Source organism: Oncorhynchus mykiss, chromosome 32 (genome assembly GCF_013265735.2).
Source record: "Oncorhynchus mykiss isolate Arlee chromosome 32, USDA_OmykA_1.1, whole genome shotgun sequence".
NCBI classification, from domain to species: Eukaryota; Metazoa; Chordata; class Actinopteri; order Salmoniformes; family Salmonidae; genus Oncorhynchus; species Oncorhynchus mykiss.
In genome coordinates, this window is record NC_050572.1 from 7,855,882 (window position 1) to 7,875,321 (window position 19,440).

Consider the following 19,440-nt stretch of genomic DNA (forward strand, 5'->3'; position numbering starts at 1 on the left):
ACACTCGGATTAACATCTGCTAACCATGTGTATGTGACAAATAAAATTTGTTTTGAAGCATTGAGTTACAAAATTCCAGAAACTATCCCAAAATGTCCATGTTTTTCCAGAAATACAGATTGAAGGATTCCTGGAATAAGCCGGAAATCCAGAATACTCCAACCACAATTTCTGGAACATTTTGGATAAGTAGCTGGAATTGTACAACACAGGCAGCAACGCCCTCTCCGTCAGTGGGTGTTAAGCAACAAGAAAAATCCTTTCCTAAAAAGTATACCAAACATCCTTTTAAATTTCATATGCATGATTAAAAAGTTTTATTCAAAAAGTTATGCTGGTATACAGTACAGTACTACATGGTGCATTGGTCAATAGGGTCAAGATAGGTTACAGAACAGGCTGAAACTGGCCATGGAAGGAAGGATTTCAATATAGTACATCACTTTCCTGGGTCACATTAAGTAGGCACAAACAGGACAAAGAGTTTTGAATAAGTTGGAGAAAACAAATTCAGGAAGTACCTTTTTTTTTTTCTTTCTCCAAAGTGCTTTCTGCTGTTTCATGGCAACTGAACTAAACTCTAGTATGCAAAGACTACATCCCCTAAGCAAAGTAGGGAGTACCAACCTTGATCGTCTTGCTTGGTCTGTATAGAGGCTTTGTAGTATCAAGTGTGTTTATGTAGAAGACTAATCTAAAACGTAATGTGACAGATTTCTATTGAGATTTAGAGCTAAACTGACTGAAATTACACATCCCATCCCATCCAACACAAAATAAAGGTCCCAGTTCTAGTCCCTAGCCTCTACCCATAGGTTCCTCCTGGCGGCCCCGTGTAGATCTATAAAAACTAGGGGGGAAAAAAAAACAAAACAATGACAGAAGCTCTCAACCTATGCAGTCCTTTCAGATCTATAAGGGGGAGGAGTCAACCTATGCAGTCCTTTCAGATCTATAAGGGGGAGGAGTCAACCTATGCAGTCCTTTCAGATCTATAAGGGGGAGGAGTCAACCTATCCAGTCTTTCAGATCTATAAGGGGGAGGAGTCAACCTATCCAGTCCTTTCAGATCTATAAGGGGGAGGTGTCAACCTATCCAGTCCTTTCAGATCTATAAGGGGGGAGGGAGTCAACTAGGGAATAAGGACAGAGGCAAGGGATCGGTTTGGAATGGGGCCAAAGCCAACTCTATGGGCCCCATCTCAAATTGAGCCCTAGACCTATGCAGACCTGAGAGGAGGAAACAAATATGGTGTGCTGTAGTTCCAGCGTAGGGCCTAGGGGTTGATTTGGGATTGGGCCAAAAAGCCGAAAGGCTGTGCCTCTCGGTCGCCCCCCGGTAGCCAATCAGAAGACAAAGAAGAAGTCATCTCCATTGGTGGTGTTCGATGTGTTCTGGTTGCATGTGTTCCCATTGGCCCGGTCAGGTTCTGTAAGCCAATCCTGGGGAGTCACCCCAACATCCAGGACCTGGGGGTTAGTACGGGACACTGCCAGTCTGGGGGGGGGGGGGGGGGGGGGGGGGGGGGGGGGGGGGGGGGTGAGAGACGGAAATGAGAAAATGTGATGGAATGGGTGAGAGGATTGAAGAGAGGTAGATATGCATTGTAATCATGTAATGCACTGCAGGGATTGTTAGCGGAGTCGGGTGTTCAAACCCCTCCAACCCCGACCTGCTCCACTGCAGAGGACCAGCAGATGTTGAATGATCACTATCAGACGTTAACTGATGCAGTATGTACAACAGTGGGTCCTACACATAAATATACCTGAATAAAACTTGATTGAACTCTCAATTAAAAATTGTATAGATGATATTAGTCGGTCTGGTAGGAGTTGACACAAACAGGAAGTTACTAAACATCAACAGAGTCACAACACATGAGACATGTATGCTGCCTTACCAAGCAAATAGACAGTAATTGCTCACAGCGTGGACATGAGAAAAATAGCTTTTATTTACCTTGGTTTTCACAGTAACTTTAGTACAGTTACTGCTAACATGACCCCCATTGTCTACAAAACACAATAGCGACAGGATACTTGCCCACATGATTAAACATGTATTTAGAGTAGCAAAAATGACGAAATAATTTTTGACCAAATGAGCAGTTCCTGCCTTTTTGCTCTGTTTTATACACAAAGGGTGTTATTGTAGCACAAGGAGTGTTTATGGTTGGGTCAGTGGACTGTATAATGGTGTTTTAGGTTAGGTTGGGGGCGGGGTTAGAGTCCACTCTACACCAAACACACAGCAGTGTTACCTGGAGACAGTGAACAGAAAGGAGGCGGGGCTACACACTGCTGTCATTTACTTATTCTGTCACACTTCATTTTCTGTCAGGGTTGGGCTGATTTTTAGGCTGCATTAAGACTCAAATCCCCCCCCCCCCCCCACATTAAGATAATTCTGAATAAAGAAACTAAAATGATAAGACCTGCTTCCCCTATACTTAGTCCCACAGCCTAAAGCCTAGTCCCACAGCCTAGTCCCACAGCCTAGTCCCACAGCCTAGTCCCACAGCCTAGTCCCACAGCCTAAAACCTAGTCCCACAGCCTAATCCTACAGCCTAGTCCCACAGCCTAAAGCCTAGTCCCACAGCCTAGTCCCACAGCCTAAAGCCTAGTCCCACAGCCTAGTCCCACAGCCTAAAGCCTAGTCCCACAGCCTAAAACCTAGTCCCACAGCCCAAAGCCTAGTCCCACAGCCCAAAGCCTAGTCCCACAGCCTAGTCCCACAGCCTAATCCCACAGCCTAATCCCACAGCCTAATCCCACAGCCTAATCCCACAGCCTAATCCCACAGCCTAATCCCACAGCCTAATCCCACAGCCTAATCCCACAGCCTAATCCCACAGCCTAATCCCACAGCCTAATCCCACAGCCTAATCCCACAGCCTAATCCCACAGCCTAATCCCACAGCCTAATCCCACAGCCTAATCCCACAGCCTAATCCCACAGCCTAAAGCCTATGTTCATTATACATTGCATCTGTTTGGCTTCTTTATTGAACAAAAACGTAACTGATTAATTGAACGTAATATTTGCGTTTGTTTCAACATTTTCTATGCATTTATACAATGACATGTTTGATATACATACGGTACATTTGTACAGACTACACCTAATATTGAAGAGAAGAGGTATTTGGATTTAATTAAAATGTCCTTTAATTCAAATTCTAAACGCAATTCTATATCCTGTTTACTGCTTCAATTAAAATTCAATAATTGAGATGTATGAGGCAGTCTGAATTCAAGTCTGAATTGAGGCCAACCCTGTTCTCGGTTTCATCTCTACCTCTGACCATTTCTCTAGTCTAACCTTGTAAGTCTGATGATCCATTATAGTCGGAGCTGTGGAGTCACATTCTCCAAAAGCGGCAATCACTCTCAGGCAAATCTGATCTGAGCAAATCAATGAGCCGATTGATTTCTGTGGTCAATCAGCAGCAAGAAGTGACTCGCTTTATTGACAACAGATACATTTTTAGGATGAGTGTCTTACCTAGAAAAAGCCTCATCCAAGTCTTCCTCAATGTCCTGCAAGAGAGAGAGATTGTGAGTTTCTGTATCCAAAATATTTTTCCCCCATTTAAAGAGAGAAACGGTTGATTTGAGACGTACCCAGACAGTGTTATTGTTATCAATGTCCTCAGGAGCGGTGTGGTCGTCCACCTGGAACTCCTCGTTGCCATTGGTTTCCAGAACCACGGCAACATGAGTCCGTTCCTCCAGGTCCAGTAGGTTACCCGTGGCAACATCTATGGAGACAAAAATCAGCCAATCAAAATCAGTAAAGTTGAGTGTTTACAGTTGGACTCCAACTGCCTACAGAAAAAAAAAAAAAAAAAATCCTAAGGATCCATCCAACGACAGACATTTCATTGCTAAATAACATAAAGTAAATGTTATTCTGATTTACACTGTAGTCATTTAGCAGATGCTCTTATCCAGAGACGTACAATTAGTGCATTCCATCGTAACATAAATCTGTTGAACATTATATTTAAAAAAAACTCTGCATTGGATAAAGATGGAGAGCGTGTGTGTTTGAGGGCTGCGTTTACACAACCAGTACAATTCTGATATTTTTCCAGAGCTGATCGGATTGGTGAAAAAAAAAAAAAAAAAAAATCAGAATTGGGCTTCATGTGAAAATGCAGCCTCAGTCTCGCTCTGTGTGTGATGTGTTTCACCTTACCTTCTTTCAGACTAGCCAGGCTGTTGGATCCTTCTAATTGGGAGCTGCCGGATGCTTCTCCAGCCGAGCCGGACTTCACCCTCTTCCCTTTCTCTACAAGACACAAAATACTACCATCAACACACACACGGCTACTGAACAGCTTCTACCCCCCCCCCCCCCCCCCCACACACACACACACACACACACACGCAGCTACTGAACAGCTTCTACCCCCCCCCCCCCCCCCACACACACACACGCGGCTACTGAACAGCTTCTACCCCCCCCCCCCCCCACACACACACGCAGCTACTGAACAGCTTCTACCCCCCCCCCCCCCCCCCCCCACACACACACGCGGCTACTGAACAGCTTCTACCCCCCTCCCCCCCACACACACACGGCTACTGAACAGCTTCTACCCCCCCCAAGCCAAAAGACAGCAGAAACAATTCAGCAAAGCGGCTACCGAACGGCGGCTACCGAACAGCGGCTACCGAACAGCGGCTACCGAACAGCGGCTACCGAACAGCGGCTACCGAACAGCGGCTACCGAACAGCGGCTACCGAACAGCGGCTACCGAACAGCGGCTACCGAACAGCGGCTACCGAACAGCGGCTACCGAACAGCGGCTACCGAACAGCGGCTACCGAACAGCAGCTACCGAACAGCAGCTACCGAACAGCAGCTACCGAACAGCAGCTACCCAGGCTTTTTGCTTTGACAGCCTTTGTATTTTGTTGTTGCAACCGCCTCACCTCACTGGACTCAACCCACACCTCTAATACACATGCTGCAGCTGCTACTCTGTTAATTATCTATCCTGAATCCCTAGTCACTTATACCCACCCCCCCCCCCCCCCACATATTACTTCAACAATCTGGTACCCCTACACCAGTACTCCTTGTACATAGCCTCGTTGCTGTCATGTTGTGATACAATTTTTTCTTCCTCCTCCTTTTAGCAAATGTCTTCCTTTTTAACTCTGCACTGTTGCTTAAGGGCTGTTAACTAAACTTGTTGTGGGTAAAGTCTACACCGGTTTTATTCGCAGCATGTGACAAATAACATTCGATTTTATATAGAAAATGATAAATTGTGACCTCGTGTGTAAATAAATGTACGTGTCCCCATCTCCCGGTTTGCGTGTGCCATGACCATGTCCATAGCAGCTTCTAAGTAACCGGATGCTAGCCGGCTAGTGACGACGACTAAAGTTCAGGGCAGGAGGCCGGCTAGTGACGACGACTAAAGTTCAGGGCAGGGGGAACCGGGCAGGAGGCCGGCTAGTGACGACGACTAAAGTTCAGGGCAGGGGAAACCGGGCAGGAGGCCGGCTAGTGACGACGACTAAAGTTCAGGGCAGGGGGAACCGGGCAGGAGGCCGGCTAGTGACGACGACTAAAGTTCAGGGCAGGGGAAACCGGGCAGGAGGCCGGCTAGTGACGACGACTAAAGTTCAGGGCAGGGGGAACCGGGCAGGAGGCCGGCTAGTGACGACGACTAAAGTTCAGGGCAGGGGGAACCGGGCAGGAGGCCGGCTAGTGACGACGACTAAAGTTCAGGGCAGGGGGAACCGGGCAGGAGGCCGGCTAGTGACGACGACTAAAGTTCAGGGCAGGGGGAACCGGGCAGGAGGCCGGCTAGTGACGACGACTAAAGTTCAGGGCAGGGGAAACCGGGCAGGAGGCCGGCTAGTGACGACGACTAAAGTTCAGGGCAGGGGGAACCGGGCAGGAGGCCGGCTAGTGACAACGACTAAAGTTCAGGGCAGGGGGAACCGGGCAGGAGGCCGGCTAGTGACGACGACTAAAGTTCAGGGCAGGGGGAACCGGGCAGGAGGCCGGCTAGTGACGACTAAAGTTCAGGGCAGGGGGAACCGGGCAGGAGGCCGGCTAGTGACGACGACTAAAGTTCAGGGCAGGGGGAACCGGGCAGGAGGCCGGCTAGTGACGACGACTAAAGTTCAGGGCAGGGGGAACTGGGCAGGAGGCCGGCTAGTGGGGACTATTTAACAGTCGGATGATCTTGAGATGGAAGCCGTTTTTCCAGCCTCAGCTTTGATACACCTGTACAGACCGTCCCCTTCTGGAGGGTAGCAGGGTTTGAACAGCAACCTACCTTCTTTGGCAACCTGCCAGAACTCAAAGGCCACTTTAAAGGCCTGTGCTACAGTCAGAGTCACTGCCTGGGCCTAGGAGAGAAAGAGACCATTCACAAAGTTGTTATAATGCTATAAGCCCCAATGAAACAACTTTAACAATCAAAAGGACACTGAAATTAAGAGTACAGATTATTTTAAAAATGGGACAACATACAAACGTTATTGAACAAGACCATTTGAAAAATATACTTTTATTAAGTAAAATGTATGTATGTATGTATTTTCAGAATCCCAGCAACACATGCAGTCGAAAAAGAGAAGGTTGCACTCCTCACAACCCCAATGTTTCCCCCGGGGGAACGAGAGAAGGCCAGTCAGATGTAGGGGTTATATTGGAAGCAAACATGTTTTAAGGCAGGCTTTTGTTCCAGCCCCCGCTTTAATATACCCGAATCAGGTGCTCAAAGTGCTGCTGAGCAGCTGATTAGTAGAGTCAGCTGGGTTAGAGCAGGACTGGAACAAAACCCTGCACAACCAGTAGTTATGGTAGGAAGTTCGATCCTGTTCTAAGGAGTGGATTCATTTCCGTGTCTATCCCCTTCCCTAACCCCTAGAGCAGCATTTCCTCAACTCTGGTCCTCCAGTACCCCCAACAGCATAACCCTGGTCCTCCAGTACCCCCCAACAGCATAACCCTGGTCCTCCAGTACCCCCCAACACTGCCACCCTGGTCCTCCAGTACCCCCAACACTGTCACCCTGGTCCTCCAGTACCCCCCAACACTGTCACCCTGGTCCTCCAGTACCCCCAACACTGTCACCCTGGTCCTCCAGTACCCCCAACACTGCCACCCTGGTCCTCCAGTACCCCCAACACTGTCACCCTGGTCCTCCAGTACCCCCAACAGCATAACCCTGGTCCTCCAGTACCCCCAACAGCATAACCCTGGTCCTCCAGTACCCCCAACAGCATAACCCTGGTCCTCCAGTACCCCCAACAGCATAACCCTGGTCCTCCAGTACCCCCCCAACACTGCCACCCTGGTCCTCCAGTACCCCCAACAGCATAACCCTGGTCCTCCAGTACCCCCCCAACACTGCCACCCTGGTCCTCCAGTACCCCCCAACACTGTCACCCTGGTCCTCCAGTACCCCCAACACTGTCACCCTGGTCCTCCAGTACCCCCAACACTGCCACCCTGGTCCTCCAGTACCCCCAACAGCATAACCCTGGTCCTCCAGTACCCCCAACAGCATAACCCTGGTCCTCCAGTACCCCCAACAGTATAACCCTGGTCCTCCAGTAACCCCAACAGTATAATCCTGGTCCTCCAGTACCCCCAACACTGCCACCCTGGTCCTCCAGTACCCCCAACACTGCCACCCTGGTCCTCCAGTACCCCCAACACTGCCACCCTGGTCCTACAGTACCCCCAATAGTATAACCCTGGTCCTCCAGTACCCCCAACAGTATAATCCTGGTCCTCCAGTACCCCCAACACTGCCACCCTGGTCCTCCAGTACCCCCAACACTGCCACCCTGGTCCTCCAGTACCCCCAACACTGCCACCCTGGTCCTACAGTACCCCCAATAGTATAACCCTGGTCCTCCAGTACCCCCAACAGTATAACCCTGGTCCTCCAGTACCCCCAACAGTATAACCCTGGTCCTCCAGTATCCCCAACAGTATAACCCTGGTCCTCCAGTATCCCCAACAGTATAACCCTGGTTCTCCAGTTCTCTTACGATCTCTTAAAACTAGAGACATCTGTGGCATTGTGTTGTGTGACAAAACTGCACATTTTAGAGAGGCCATTTATTGTCCCCCAGCACAAGGTGCACCTGTGTAATGATCAAGCTGTTTAATCAGCTTCTTGATATGCCACACCTGTCCGGTGGATGGATTATCTTGGCAAAGGAGAAATGCTCACTAACATGTATATAAAACCAATTTGAGCACAACATTGGGGATAAATAAGCTTTTTTTGTGCAGTATGGAACATTTCTGGGATCTTTCCTTTCAGCTCGAGTGTAGAGAAGTAAAAATAATAGTTTACAGGAGGTCCAAGCAGAGGCATAAGAACATTTTTTAGACTCATCCAGTCCTTTCAGATTATAAAGGTTGTTGTGGTGTCAGTTCACACTCACCACTTTCCTCTTGGAGCAGAGGTAGGCGTGGCACTCCAGTGTTCCGTTGAGGGTGTTCTGGGAAATGTAGGCAAACACCTTGTCGTGCAGCTTGTCCGCCGTGCAGTAGGATATCCTGCAGGACACAAGGGCAAAGGTTAAAACGTCAGAGGGCAAAATAAATTCAGCGGTTTACAGTTATGGTTCAAAATGGAAAGTGTCCTCAGAGAGGGAGGAGAGAGAGGATAGAGAGAGATCACCCAGCTCTGTAGAGGTCTGGTCTCCTGTAGGGAGATGTATTTTCAAAGACATTTGCCCTCTCCCCACCACACACACCTGTATATGGAGATGTTGTCTAGCAGCTGGTTGGTCAGACTATCGTAGAGCATTATACCCTGAGGAGAAACCTTCAGAGAAACCTTCGGAGGCTTCTTACCTCCCGCTTTGGCCTGGAGGGGATAGAGTTGAAGACAGAGAATATAGATTCATTACAAATCATTTATTCCTAATGGCCTTGGCCTGGATCAATATGAGATAACAATAATTAGACAAAGATCTTAAAATAATAAATCACAATAATAGCAAGATAGATATATGTATTATCAGTAAGCATGGACGCTAAGAAAAAAGATTATCAACAATATAATGAAACCAATGCAGCTAATGGATCGTTTGTTTTTAAAGGAGCAGGCCACGTTATTTAGTTATCGTGAAGCACTTAAGAAAAAAAAAAAAAGTGCTGTTCTTGAGAAAAAAAGCAATCAAGATCAACTCCAAAAATATAATCTAAAATCAAGAGTTTAGTAACTTCCTGTGCTTTGAAATTCCAATCCCTCCTACTTGTATGGCATCACAGCTCACCGTGGCAACGATCCTCTTGACAGCAGCTGCTGATAGGTCCTCTCCTTTGGCCTGGTCCACCAGGGTCATGCCTAGGTGGCGGAGGTTAAAGGTCATGCCCTCCACAACAGTCTCCCTCGTGTCGGTCCAGTTCTCAGGAAGTTCTAGAGAGACAGGTTATAAGATTGTAAGGAATAGGAGGGTTAACCACAGCAAGGTTATAAGATTGTAAGGAATAGGAGGGTTAACCACAGCAAGGTTATAAGATTGTAAGGAATAGGAGGGTTAACCACAGCAAGGTTATAAGATTGTAAGGAATAGGAGGGTTAACCACAGCAAGGTTATAAGATTGTGGTTAACCCTCCTATTCCTTACAATCTTATAACCTTGCTGTGGTTAACCCTCCTATTCCTTACAGCAAGGTTATAAGATTGTAAGGAATAGGAGGGTTAACCACAGCCAGGTTATAAGATTGTAAGGAATAGGAGGGTTAACCACAACAAGGTTATAAGATTGTAAGGAATAGGAGGGTTAACCACAGCAAGGTTATAAGATGGTAAGGAATAGGAGGGTTAACCACAGCAAGGTTATAAGATGGTAAGGAATAGGAGGGTTAACCACAGCAAGGTTATAAGATTGTAAGGAATAGGAGGGTTAACCACAGCAAGGTTATAAGATGGTAAGGAATAGGAGGGTTAACCACAGCAAGGTTATAAGATTGTAAGGAATAGGAGGGTTAACCACAGCAAGGTTATAAGATTGTAAGGAATAGGAGGGTTAACCACAGCCAGGTTATAAGATGGTAAGGAATAGGAGGGTTAACCACAGCCAGGTTATAAGATGGTAAGGAATAGGAGGGTTAACCACAGCAAGGTTATAAGATTGTAAGGAATAGGAGGGTTAACCACAGCAAGGTTATAAGATTGTAAGGAATAGGAGGGTTAACCACAGCCAGGTTATAAAATGGTAAGGAATAGGAGGGTTAACCACAGCAAGGTTATAAGATTGTAAGGAATAGGAGGGTTAACCACAGCAAGGTTATAAGATTGTAAGGAATAGGAGGGTTAACCACAGCAAGGTTATAAGATTGTAAGGAATAGGAGGGTTAACCACAGCCAGGTTATAAAATGGTAAGGAATAGGAGGGTTAACCACAGCAAGGTTATAAGATGGTAAGGAATAGGAGGGTTAACCACAGCAAGGTTATAAGATTGTAAGGAATAGGAGGGTTAACCACAGCAAGGTTATAAGATTGTAAGGAATAGGAGGGTTAACCACAGCAAGGTTATAAGATTGTAAGGAATAGGAGGGTTAACCACAGCAAGGTTTTATAGTAAAACAAAAACTGAAACTAAATAAAAGAAATACAATTTAGTAAACTGAAGAAAAGAAAAATCCTAACAAATGATGGTTATTATCTTCTAAACTTTGGCCAAAAATCTAAATGGAGTTTAATGCTGAAAGTAGATGCGGAGGGTTTTAAATAGCTAGTGATAATGAAGCACAAGCTAGGCCACTAACTAACAGGGAAGAAATCACTAGCTATCACTAGCTATCACTAGCTATCACTAGCTATCACTAACTAACAGGGAAGAAATCTGAGGTGTGAGCACGGAGCGCGACTGGGCCAAGCTAGAGCAGCTTGTGAAGTTGCTGGAGCCGTTCGCAATCCACACTGACTTCAAACTGACAGCCGGTCACTGTCTGATGTGGTACCGTGCCGTCTCAACCTCGAGTCACACTTGCAGTCAACTACTGTTGCAAAACAGTTGGCACAGGTCCTCCTGAAGTCACTGCGTGAGCGCTTTGCATGCATACTGAATCCTCTGGCAGCTTCAATCCTCACTCTACAGCAGCTTGCTCAACATAGATGGAGCTGATGAGGGAAGCAGAGTCTTTTGTACTTCAGCAAATCAGAGAGTACAGCCATGGAGCAGCAGGACCCCAAGCAAGATGTCAGCACGATGAATCGAGCAAGCATCTCGACCACAGTTCTTCCGAAATATAGCTTCCTCGTATCTAAGACTGTCTGAGGGTCTCCCCTGGCAGGGCATTGTGTCCTGTGTGAGCTGTGGAAATACCTGGAAGAGGTAAAGCTGGGCATGTTTACAGAGTCGCCGCTCCAGTTCTGGCAGGCAAGGATGGCTGTTTATCCAAAGCTGTGGTTTCTGCCCCTGCGTCCCAAGCGTTCGTGGAGAGAATATTCTGTCTGTGGACAACCGTCATCGGGCTTTAGAAACCAAACGACCACCTCTCTGGAACGCAGAGTCTTGTTTGGTTTAACAGAAACACAAACATAAGTTAGCATGGGCAGTGACCTTGAGGACTTTTGCCATTTTTTACATTTATTTAGTCAACTGGGCAGGACTTCCAACTTCATTGGCTGACCCCTCCTGATGACCCGGTTGGCATGACCTAATGACCCAGGTGGTATGACCTAATGACCCGGTTGGTATGACCTAATGACCCGGTTGGTATGATCTAATGACCCGGTTGGTATGACCTAATGACCCGGGGTTGGAGTCATGACAGCAGGGTCATCAGGAAGGAATCAGTCAATGAATTTCTCTTGTAGAACAAAATGGACTATTTCAAGATAGAGAGGTCCTCAATGGTGCTTCCCAGACTCTCACAGAAACCCTCATCACAGAGATGTTGTCTATCCAAGTCTATGGTCCCCATCTTCTTATGCATTACTGCCCCCCAGTGGCAAGAAGTGACATTCCAAAAAAAACTAACTATAAGCCTACGACACATAAATGTCTCAGACTCCCACAGCTACTTTCTCTCCCAAACACACACAAATATAACAAAAAAAATGTTCACAAAATAACCAGTAAATCAAGTCAGAAAACAGACAAACTAAACTGAATTTCAAATAAAAATCTAAAAGCTAATATTAAAAATCACAAACCTATAATAAAAAGTTTGAACCATAGAGATATATACGCTGGGATCAAGATCAAGGTCATGACCTCCAGGTTGTTCTCACGTGTTTCCAAACAGCGAGGTGGGTCAAAGTCCAGATGCTATATTCAACTATGTTTGAGAACAGGGTCAATATGGAGGTAGATGTAGGTTGCTACATCTGTCTCTGAAATAGTGTTGAGTCAGTCGTGTGGAGCTAAAAGATATTTTCCTTTAAAACAGGACTTTGAATATGAACATTAAAAAGCTGTCTAAAAATATTTAAAAAGACACTGTATATGGATCATGGTGAAAGAAAACTTTTAGGCAAAAGTACATGTTTTTACTCAGAACTAACCTACAGCTGACCTGCAAAAGAGAGCAAAATATTGAGGGGGAGAAAAGGGAAAGAATATTGAGACAAAAAAATGGAATAGTCTTGTACACTAACTTTGACAAGTAATGATAAGAGAAATATGTTTCTGTTCCAGAGTCTCCATCAAGGTTTTCATTCATTTTATCCTGGAGTACGTTATCTAGGACCAGCTACCCTCTATGAAACCTTTGCCTGACAACTTCTAGCCTACGGCGCCATCGCTAGCTGCACTCATCATGGAGAAGAAACATTAGTGGGCGTGATATTTGGATAGAGCTGTGTGGATGGGAAGCCAGGCAAATTAAACCTTAACACGCAGTAGGTAACTTCATCCTACTTCCATGTTGAATTGAAGGAGAAAGACAGAATGCCAAACGGAGGGGGGGGGGAGTCAGTAATATAAACTATTGAAGTCCATTTTCTCATTCCTTATCGGTTCTGTAGCCTTCTAGAACTCTGGAGATCTAGTGCACACTGCCATACACACAGATGCACACACACACCTGGTCTCACACACACAGACCTTCTCTCTCACCCAGACATGAGTGAGTGAGTGAGAGTGAGTGAGGTAACAAGCAGCTCAGCTTTGTGAAGAGGCTCCAGTAAGACCAGGCAGAAGGCATGCCTGAGGACCAAATAACAAGATGGATGGGTTAGGGTTCAGGGGTCAGTGAGGGGAATCAGCTGAATGTAGGGGTGTGGGGTGACAGACGCACGCCTAAAGATCGCCATTAATGACTTTCCCTTATCGATCTCTCAACAAACAAAAATCTAAGACTTTGGCAGAGATGGTTATGAAGGAAAGAGGTCAACCGAAGTGATTTCTGATGGACTTGTTCTTGAGTGCTTCTTTGTAGTTTGCATCATTGCCAAGTCTTCAAGTATGAGGGATACGATGAATGGAAGGAGGGAGAGAGAGAGAAATTAGGGGAACAGTGGAGGGAGAAATGAAGGCGGCTAGGATATGTGTTTCTGCCATATAGATCCAGTGCATCACTTTAGGTCTACGGTCTACATAAAGTCTGTTATCTAGGGACATTGGACTACTAGGAGCCGACTTCTGACAGGGCTAACATCCAATGAAAACACTGCTTCTTAGAAGACCTGTAGGACTATGTCCAATGAAAACACTGCTTCTTAGAAGAGCAGAGAGGGTTCACGTTCATGTCAGGTTTCTGGATGTAAGTTGAACCTATAGACTACAGTGACACACACACACGATAACGCAGGGAGGTCGACCACTCAGTCCCAATGTAGATCAAAGGTCACAAAAACATTGCCACAGGAAACACACACACACCAGAGCCCTCTATCAACACAACAGCCAATTAGAATCCAGGGTTTTCAAGGTGGATGTAAATGACTGAACAAACAATAATAGTGAATTCTCAGAACCCTGTCAACGACACCTATAGGAATGAGGAAAAACATTAAATTCACAGAAGTCAACACGTACTATAGGAGTGTGGGGGGGGGGGAGAACTAAATGGATTTCACAGAAATAGGTATGACTGAATAAACATGACTAATTAGTGACTAATGAGTATTCTAGTTCCTAAATGGTAAGTACTCTGAAATTAAGCAGAGCCTTATAATACTGTATAATAAATAAGAGGACAGTATATTATATATATATAATATATTATATTAGATACTGTTGGTGATATGAAGTAATATGGAAGGGATGTGGTCTCAAATGGACCTATAATACCCAACGGTCCATGTGTCAGAGGATGTGGGGGGAGAGAACAGCCAAGGTGGCTTTTACCTCAACCCATTTCTAAAAATCTCACTAACTCAAAAGCCATCTGTTTGACATGGGACAAGAGGAAAGGGGAGGGTGAGGGGTGCTGGGACAAGAGGAAAGGGGAGGGTGAGGGGTGCTGGGACAAGAGGAAAGGGGAGGGTGAGGGGTGCTGGGACAAGAGGAAAGGGGAGGGTGAGGGGTGCTGGGACAAGAGGAAAGGGGAGGGTGAGGGGTGCTGGGACAAGAGGAAAGGGGAGGGTGAGGGGTGCTGGGACAAGAGGAAAGGGGAGGGTGAGGGGTGCTGGGACAAGAGGAAAGGGGAGGGTGAAGGGTGCTGGGACAAGAGGAAAGGGGAGGGTGAGGGGTGCTGGGACAAGAGGAAAGGGGAGGGTGAGGGGTGCTGGGACAAGAGGAAAGGGGAGGGTGAGGGGTGCTGGGACAAGAGGAAAGGGGAGGGTGAGGGGTGCTGGGACAAGAGGAAAGGGGAGGGTGAGGGGTGCTGGGACAAGAGGAAAGGGGAGGGTGAGGGGTGCTGGGACAAGAGGAAAGCGAGGGTGAGGGGTGCTGGGACAAGAGGAAAGGGAGGGTGAGGGGTGCTGGACACATAGTTTCCTGGGAGATGGTAAATGGATTATGCATCTGTGCCGGAGGACAACTTCTATCCAAAAGGAAGATATTGTCCCCAGTCTACATGCCTGACCATGGCCAGTCCTGCAGGCTGAACGATAAGGCTCAGTAGTAATGACCCTCTCTACCTGGAAAACAGATTCAGAAAACCCTAAACAGTCAGAAAGCCTACTGTAGATTAGAGGCCAGAAAGCAGGCCACTCACTGCCAGAAGCTTAAAAATCAACATTACCTACCTCTACCCTGTAGCTCTACATCACAGTTAAATCAACATTACATTTTGTGTTAACTTGAACATGATTTCATGAGTTATTTAACGAGGCAAGTCAGTTAAGAACAACATGTTTTTTTTTTTAACAATGACGGCCTACCTCGGTCAAACCCTCCCTTAACCCGGATGACGCCAGGCCAAATTGTGCGCCTCCCTATGAGACTTCCGATCACAGTCGGTTGTGATACACCCCTGGATCGAACCAGGGTCTGTAGTGACGCCTCGAGCACTGAGACGCAGTGCCTTTAGACTGCTGTGCCACTCGGGAGGCCCCTTAAATAAAGAGGCTTTAAGAAAAACACAATATCCGTAAGTGTGCGGAATGTTGACAACAGAGGAAGCACCAGCAGTTCCCAAAATTGAACCCAGCCACGCTGCGGACCAGAGGAGAAGAGGTAAGAGCGATAACTGGGCCCAAAAATCGGAAAAAAAAAAAAAAAAAATGTAGAAGCTCACCAAGCGAGGGGTTTTTGTAAAATGTGTGTTGAATGTGGTTAAACAAAACATGTACCATATTTGCTACGTCTTATTTGATAGAATCTAAGTTTGGTTGTCGAGTGTACGGATATAAAAATTGAGAAAAAAAAAAAAAAACACTTTATATCAGAGTTGCGCCCGTTGTTCACACGCGCATCTGCCCTCTCATTGGCTAGAACAGTCCCACCTGATCTTACACCCCCCCCCCCGACTGTAGCTGATATCTTGTCTATAGTGATCAGTAGGTCTAGTTTCCCCGGCAGCCACCGAATCACCCACCTGGCCCAGGATCAAGTGAGATTTAGCACACAATCTAAATCCTACCCTATTCTCTACATAGTGCACTACTTTTGACCTGAGCCTTATGGGACCCTGGTCAATAGTAGTGCACTGTCACGAATAGGGTGACAGGGACACCTGACCTTTCATATGCCCCAACAGGAAAATATTGTTTGAGTAAAAGTTTTTTTTTTAAAACAACAAGTATTTGGTTGTAAAATGTACTTAAGTGTCAAGTATTACGCACACTACAACTGACATTAATTTACAAACAAAGCAGGTGTTTAGTGAGTCCTCCAGATCAGAGGCAGTAGGAATGGCCAGGGATGTTCTCTGTTTAGTGAGTCCTCCAGATCAGAGGCAGTAGGAGATGACCAGGGATATTCTCTGTTTAGTGAGTCCTCCAGATCAGAGGCAGTAGGAGATGACCAGGGATGTTCTCTGTTTAGTGAGTCCTCCAGATCAGAGGCAGTAGGAGATGACCAGGGATATTCTGTTTAGTGAGTCCTCCAGATCAGAGGCAGTAGGAGATGACCAGGGATATTCTCTGTTTAGTGAGTCCACCAGATCAGAGGCAGTAGGAATGTTCTCTTGATAAGTGAATTAGACCATTTTTTCTGTCCTGTTAAAAACACTCAACATGTAACGAGTACTTTTTGGTGTCAGAGAAAATGTATGGAGTAAAAAGTACATTTCATTTATGAATGTGAATGAAGTAAGTTGTCAAAATATAGTATAGTGAACACACACAAAAAAATACTTTAGTACTTTAAAAGTATTTTACACCACTGCTATTTATGTACAGGAAAAAGTACCCTTATTAGGCTACTGTAATAGTACTCTGAACAGTGTCAGTAAAACAGTGTCCCAATATAGGGACAAAGTAGACAGCGTACAGGAAATAGAGTACCGTTATCCAAACATGCAATTAAGTCATTGCATGAGAGATGAATATGGTTATCAAGGGTGTGGTGCATTTCAGGCTCGGATCTCAAATTGGGAAGATTTGGGGATAGTGGATTACTAGATAGAAATGTCCTCAGCCTACACTGCCAGTTCTATCAACCCCCCCACACACAAAAGCGGTATTATATTGCAACCGAGTTAATGTCATAAGAAAACACGTAGTTGCTACATGTTTGTTTTTTACTTAATTGGTAGCGTAATGGTGCCACCAATCATGACAACAGTAGGCCAGCCTAGTGAGTGAACTAATGACAAACATGCAATGGATATACGATTGATGAGATTATGTAAAAGTGTTGCACTGGATGTAACAAGAGTTATTAAATAGCCAACAAACGGTCAGAAATTCGGCATAACATGAAAATTGGACCCACAAACATAAAAACAGAAATTGGCAAGTGTTAATAATTCGCTGTGTTTACACCACTAAAACAATGTGTTTGTTGTCGAATGTTTTGTTCGGTATAAATAATCAGAGGAAGTTTTCACTTAATTAAAACAAATCTTACTTTTATGTTTGCCGGAATTCCAAGACCGTTTCGCGATGCTTGGACTTCGGATGATCGCTCTTCCAGCCGACCGTAAGGCATCCATCACCGACTTTAGGACAAGACAACTTGACAAAAGTGTTTGTAGACCGCAGAGCTCCAAAGACTGTAGTTGACTTCGAGTCTTTGGAATGAGTTGAAGTAGGACCCCGGTGGACGGGGCTATATCCGCTAATCAACCGAACGGGGATCCCCACGGTCACATACGTCAGGAGGGAATCCCAAGAGGTCAAAATAGTGTCAAACTGCCTTTGCTTTATTACCGATGATTTGCAACTGTGATATCAACAAGTGATAACGAAATGCTAGACTACTTGTCACAATGTTTTAAAACATTATTATTATTTTTTTTTAAAGCGCAACAGTCATGAGTTATCAACAAAAAATAGCGTACTGTCGTCACCTTGTGGTCATAAACTTTAACACTCCTGCATTCAATTCTAATCCGTAATCAGTATTGAAGTAAAAAGGTATGTTCACAGACAAATAGGAACTCTTATATTTCTCATCAAGTTTTCCACTCATTGGAGGTACAATTGTTTAATGCTCTGGTGCATTTGTAGTCTTAACAAGAGCCTGATGACTAGACGGATGTCAACATCAGAGATATTCTTATCTGAGAGAGAGAGAGAGAGATATTCTTATCTGAGAGAGAGAGAGATATTCTTATCTGAGAGAGAGAGAGAGAGAGAGAGAGATATTCTTATCTGAGAGAGAGAGAGATATTCTTATCTGAGAGAGAGAGAGATATTCTTATCTGAGAGAGAGAGAGATATTCTTATCTGAGAGAGAGAGAGATATTCTTATCTGAGAGAGAGAGAGATATTCTTATCTGAGAGAGAGAGAGATATTCTTATCTGAGAGAGAGAGATATATTCTTATCTGAGAGAGAGAGAGATATTCTTATCTGAGAGAGAGAGAGAGAGAGATATATTCTTATCTGAGAGAGAGAGAGAGAGAGATATTCTTATCTGAGAGAGAGAGAGATATTCTTATCTGAGAGAGAGATAGAGAGAGATATTCTTATCTGAGAGAGAGAGATATATTCTTATCTGAGAGAGAGAGAGATATTCTTATCTGAGAGAGAGAGAGAGAGAGAGATATTCTTATCTGAGAGAGAGAGAGAGAGAGATATTCTTATCTGAGAGAGAGAGAGATATTCTTATCTGAGAGAGAGATAGAGAGAGATATTCTTATCTGAGAGAGAGAGAAAGAGAGAGAGAGATATTCTTATCTGAGAGAGAGAGAGAGATATTCTTATCTGAGAGAGAGATAGAGAGATATTCTTATCTGAGAGAGAGATAGAGAGATATATTCTTATCTGAGAGAGAGAGAAAGAGAGAGAGAGATATTCTTATCTGAGAGAGAGAGAGAGATATATTCTTATCTGAGAGAGAGAGAGAGAGAGAGATATTATCTGAGAGAGAGAGAGAGAGAGAGATATTCTTATCTGAGAGAGAGAGAGAGAGAGAGATATTCTTATCTGAGGGAGAGAGAGATATTCTTATCTGAGAGAGAGAGAGAGAGAGAGAGAGAGAGAGATATTCTTATCTGAGAGAGAGAGAAAGAGAGAGAGAGATATTCTTATCTGAGAGAGAGAGAGATATATTCTTATCTGAGAGAGAGAGAGAGATTTTATTTTATTATTTATTATAATTTTATTGTATTTATTCTTGTATTATTATTTACTACCATTTTATATTATTATTTGCTATCATTTACAATTTTGTTACAATGTATATTGTATACATTGTTGCTTTGGCAATATTGACACAATGTTTTTCATGCCAATAAAGCAGCTTGAATTTGAATTTGAATTTGAATTTGAGAGAGAGAGATATTATCTGAGAGAGAGAGAGAGAGAGAGAGAGAGATATTCTTATCTGAGAGAGAGAGAGATATTCTTATCTGAGAGAGAGAGATAGAGAGTGATATTCTTATCTGAGAGAGAGAGAGAGAGAGAGAGAGAGATATTCTTTTCTG

At 45.0% G+C, this 19,440-nt stretch overlaps 1 protein-coding gene across 5 annotated transcripts; it reads right to left on the reverse strand.

Moving 5' to 3' along the window:
* Window positions 1-286: 286 nt before the first annotated feature.
* Window positions 287-17,609, reverse strand: LOC110487855 (low density lipoprotein receptor adapter protein 1-A). Of its 5 annotated transcripts, XR_005041360.1 has the most exons (11): window positions 17,419-17,609; window positions 9,282-9,424; window positions 8,757-8,869; window positions 8,442-8,556; window positions 6,311-6,383; window positions 4,206-4,298; window positions 3,629-3,765; window positions 3,510-3,544; window positions 1,093-1,498; window positions 934-1,013; window positions 287-893 (listed from the first exon to the last, which is right to left on the reverse strand). XR_005041360.1 is itself a non-coding variant. In XM_036971553.1 (9 exons), exons 1-9 carry the CDS (start codon window positions 17,501-17,503, stop codon window positions 1,348-1,350), a joined length of 945 nt encoding a protein of 314 aa, XP_036827448.1. In that variant the 5' UTR covers window positions 17,504-17,609; the 3' UTR covers window positions 287-1,347. The 5 variants fall into 5 exon arrangements, 1 of the variants encoding a protein (XP_036827448.1); XR_005041359.1 differs by having other exon boundaries at window positions 287-1,013; XR_005041358.1 differs by having other exon boundaries at window positions 287-1,013; window positions 1,053-1,498.
* Window positions 17,610-19,440: the final 1,831 nt, after the last annotated feature.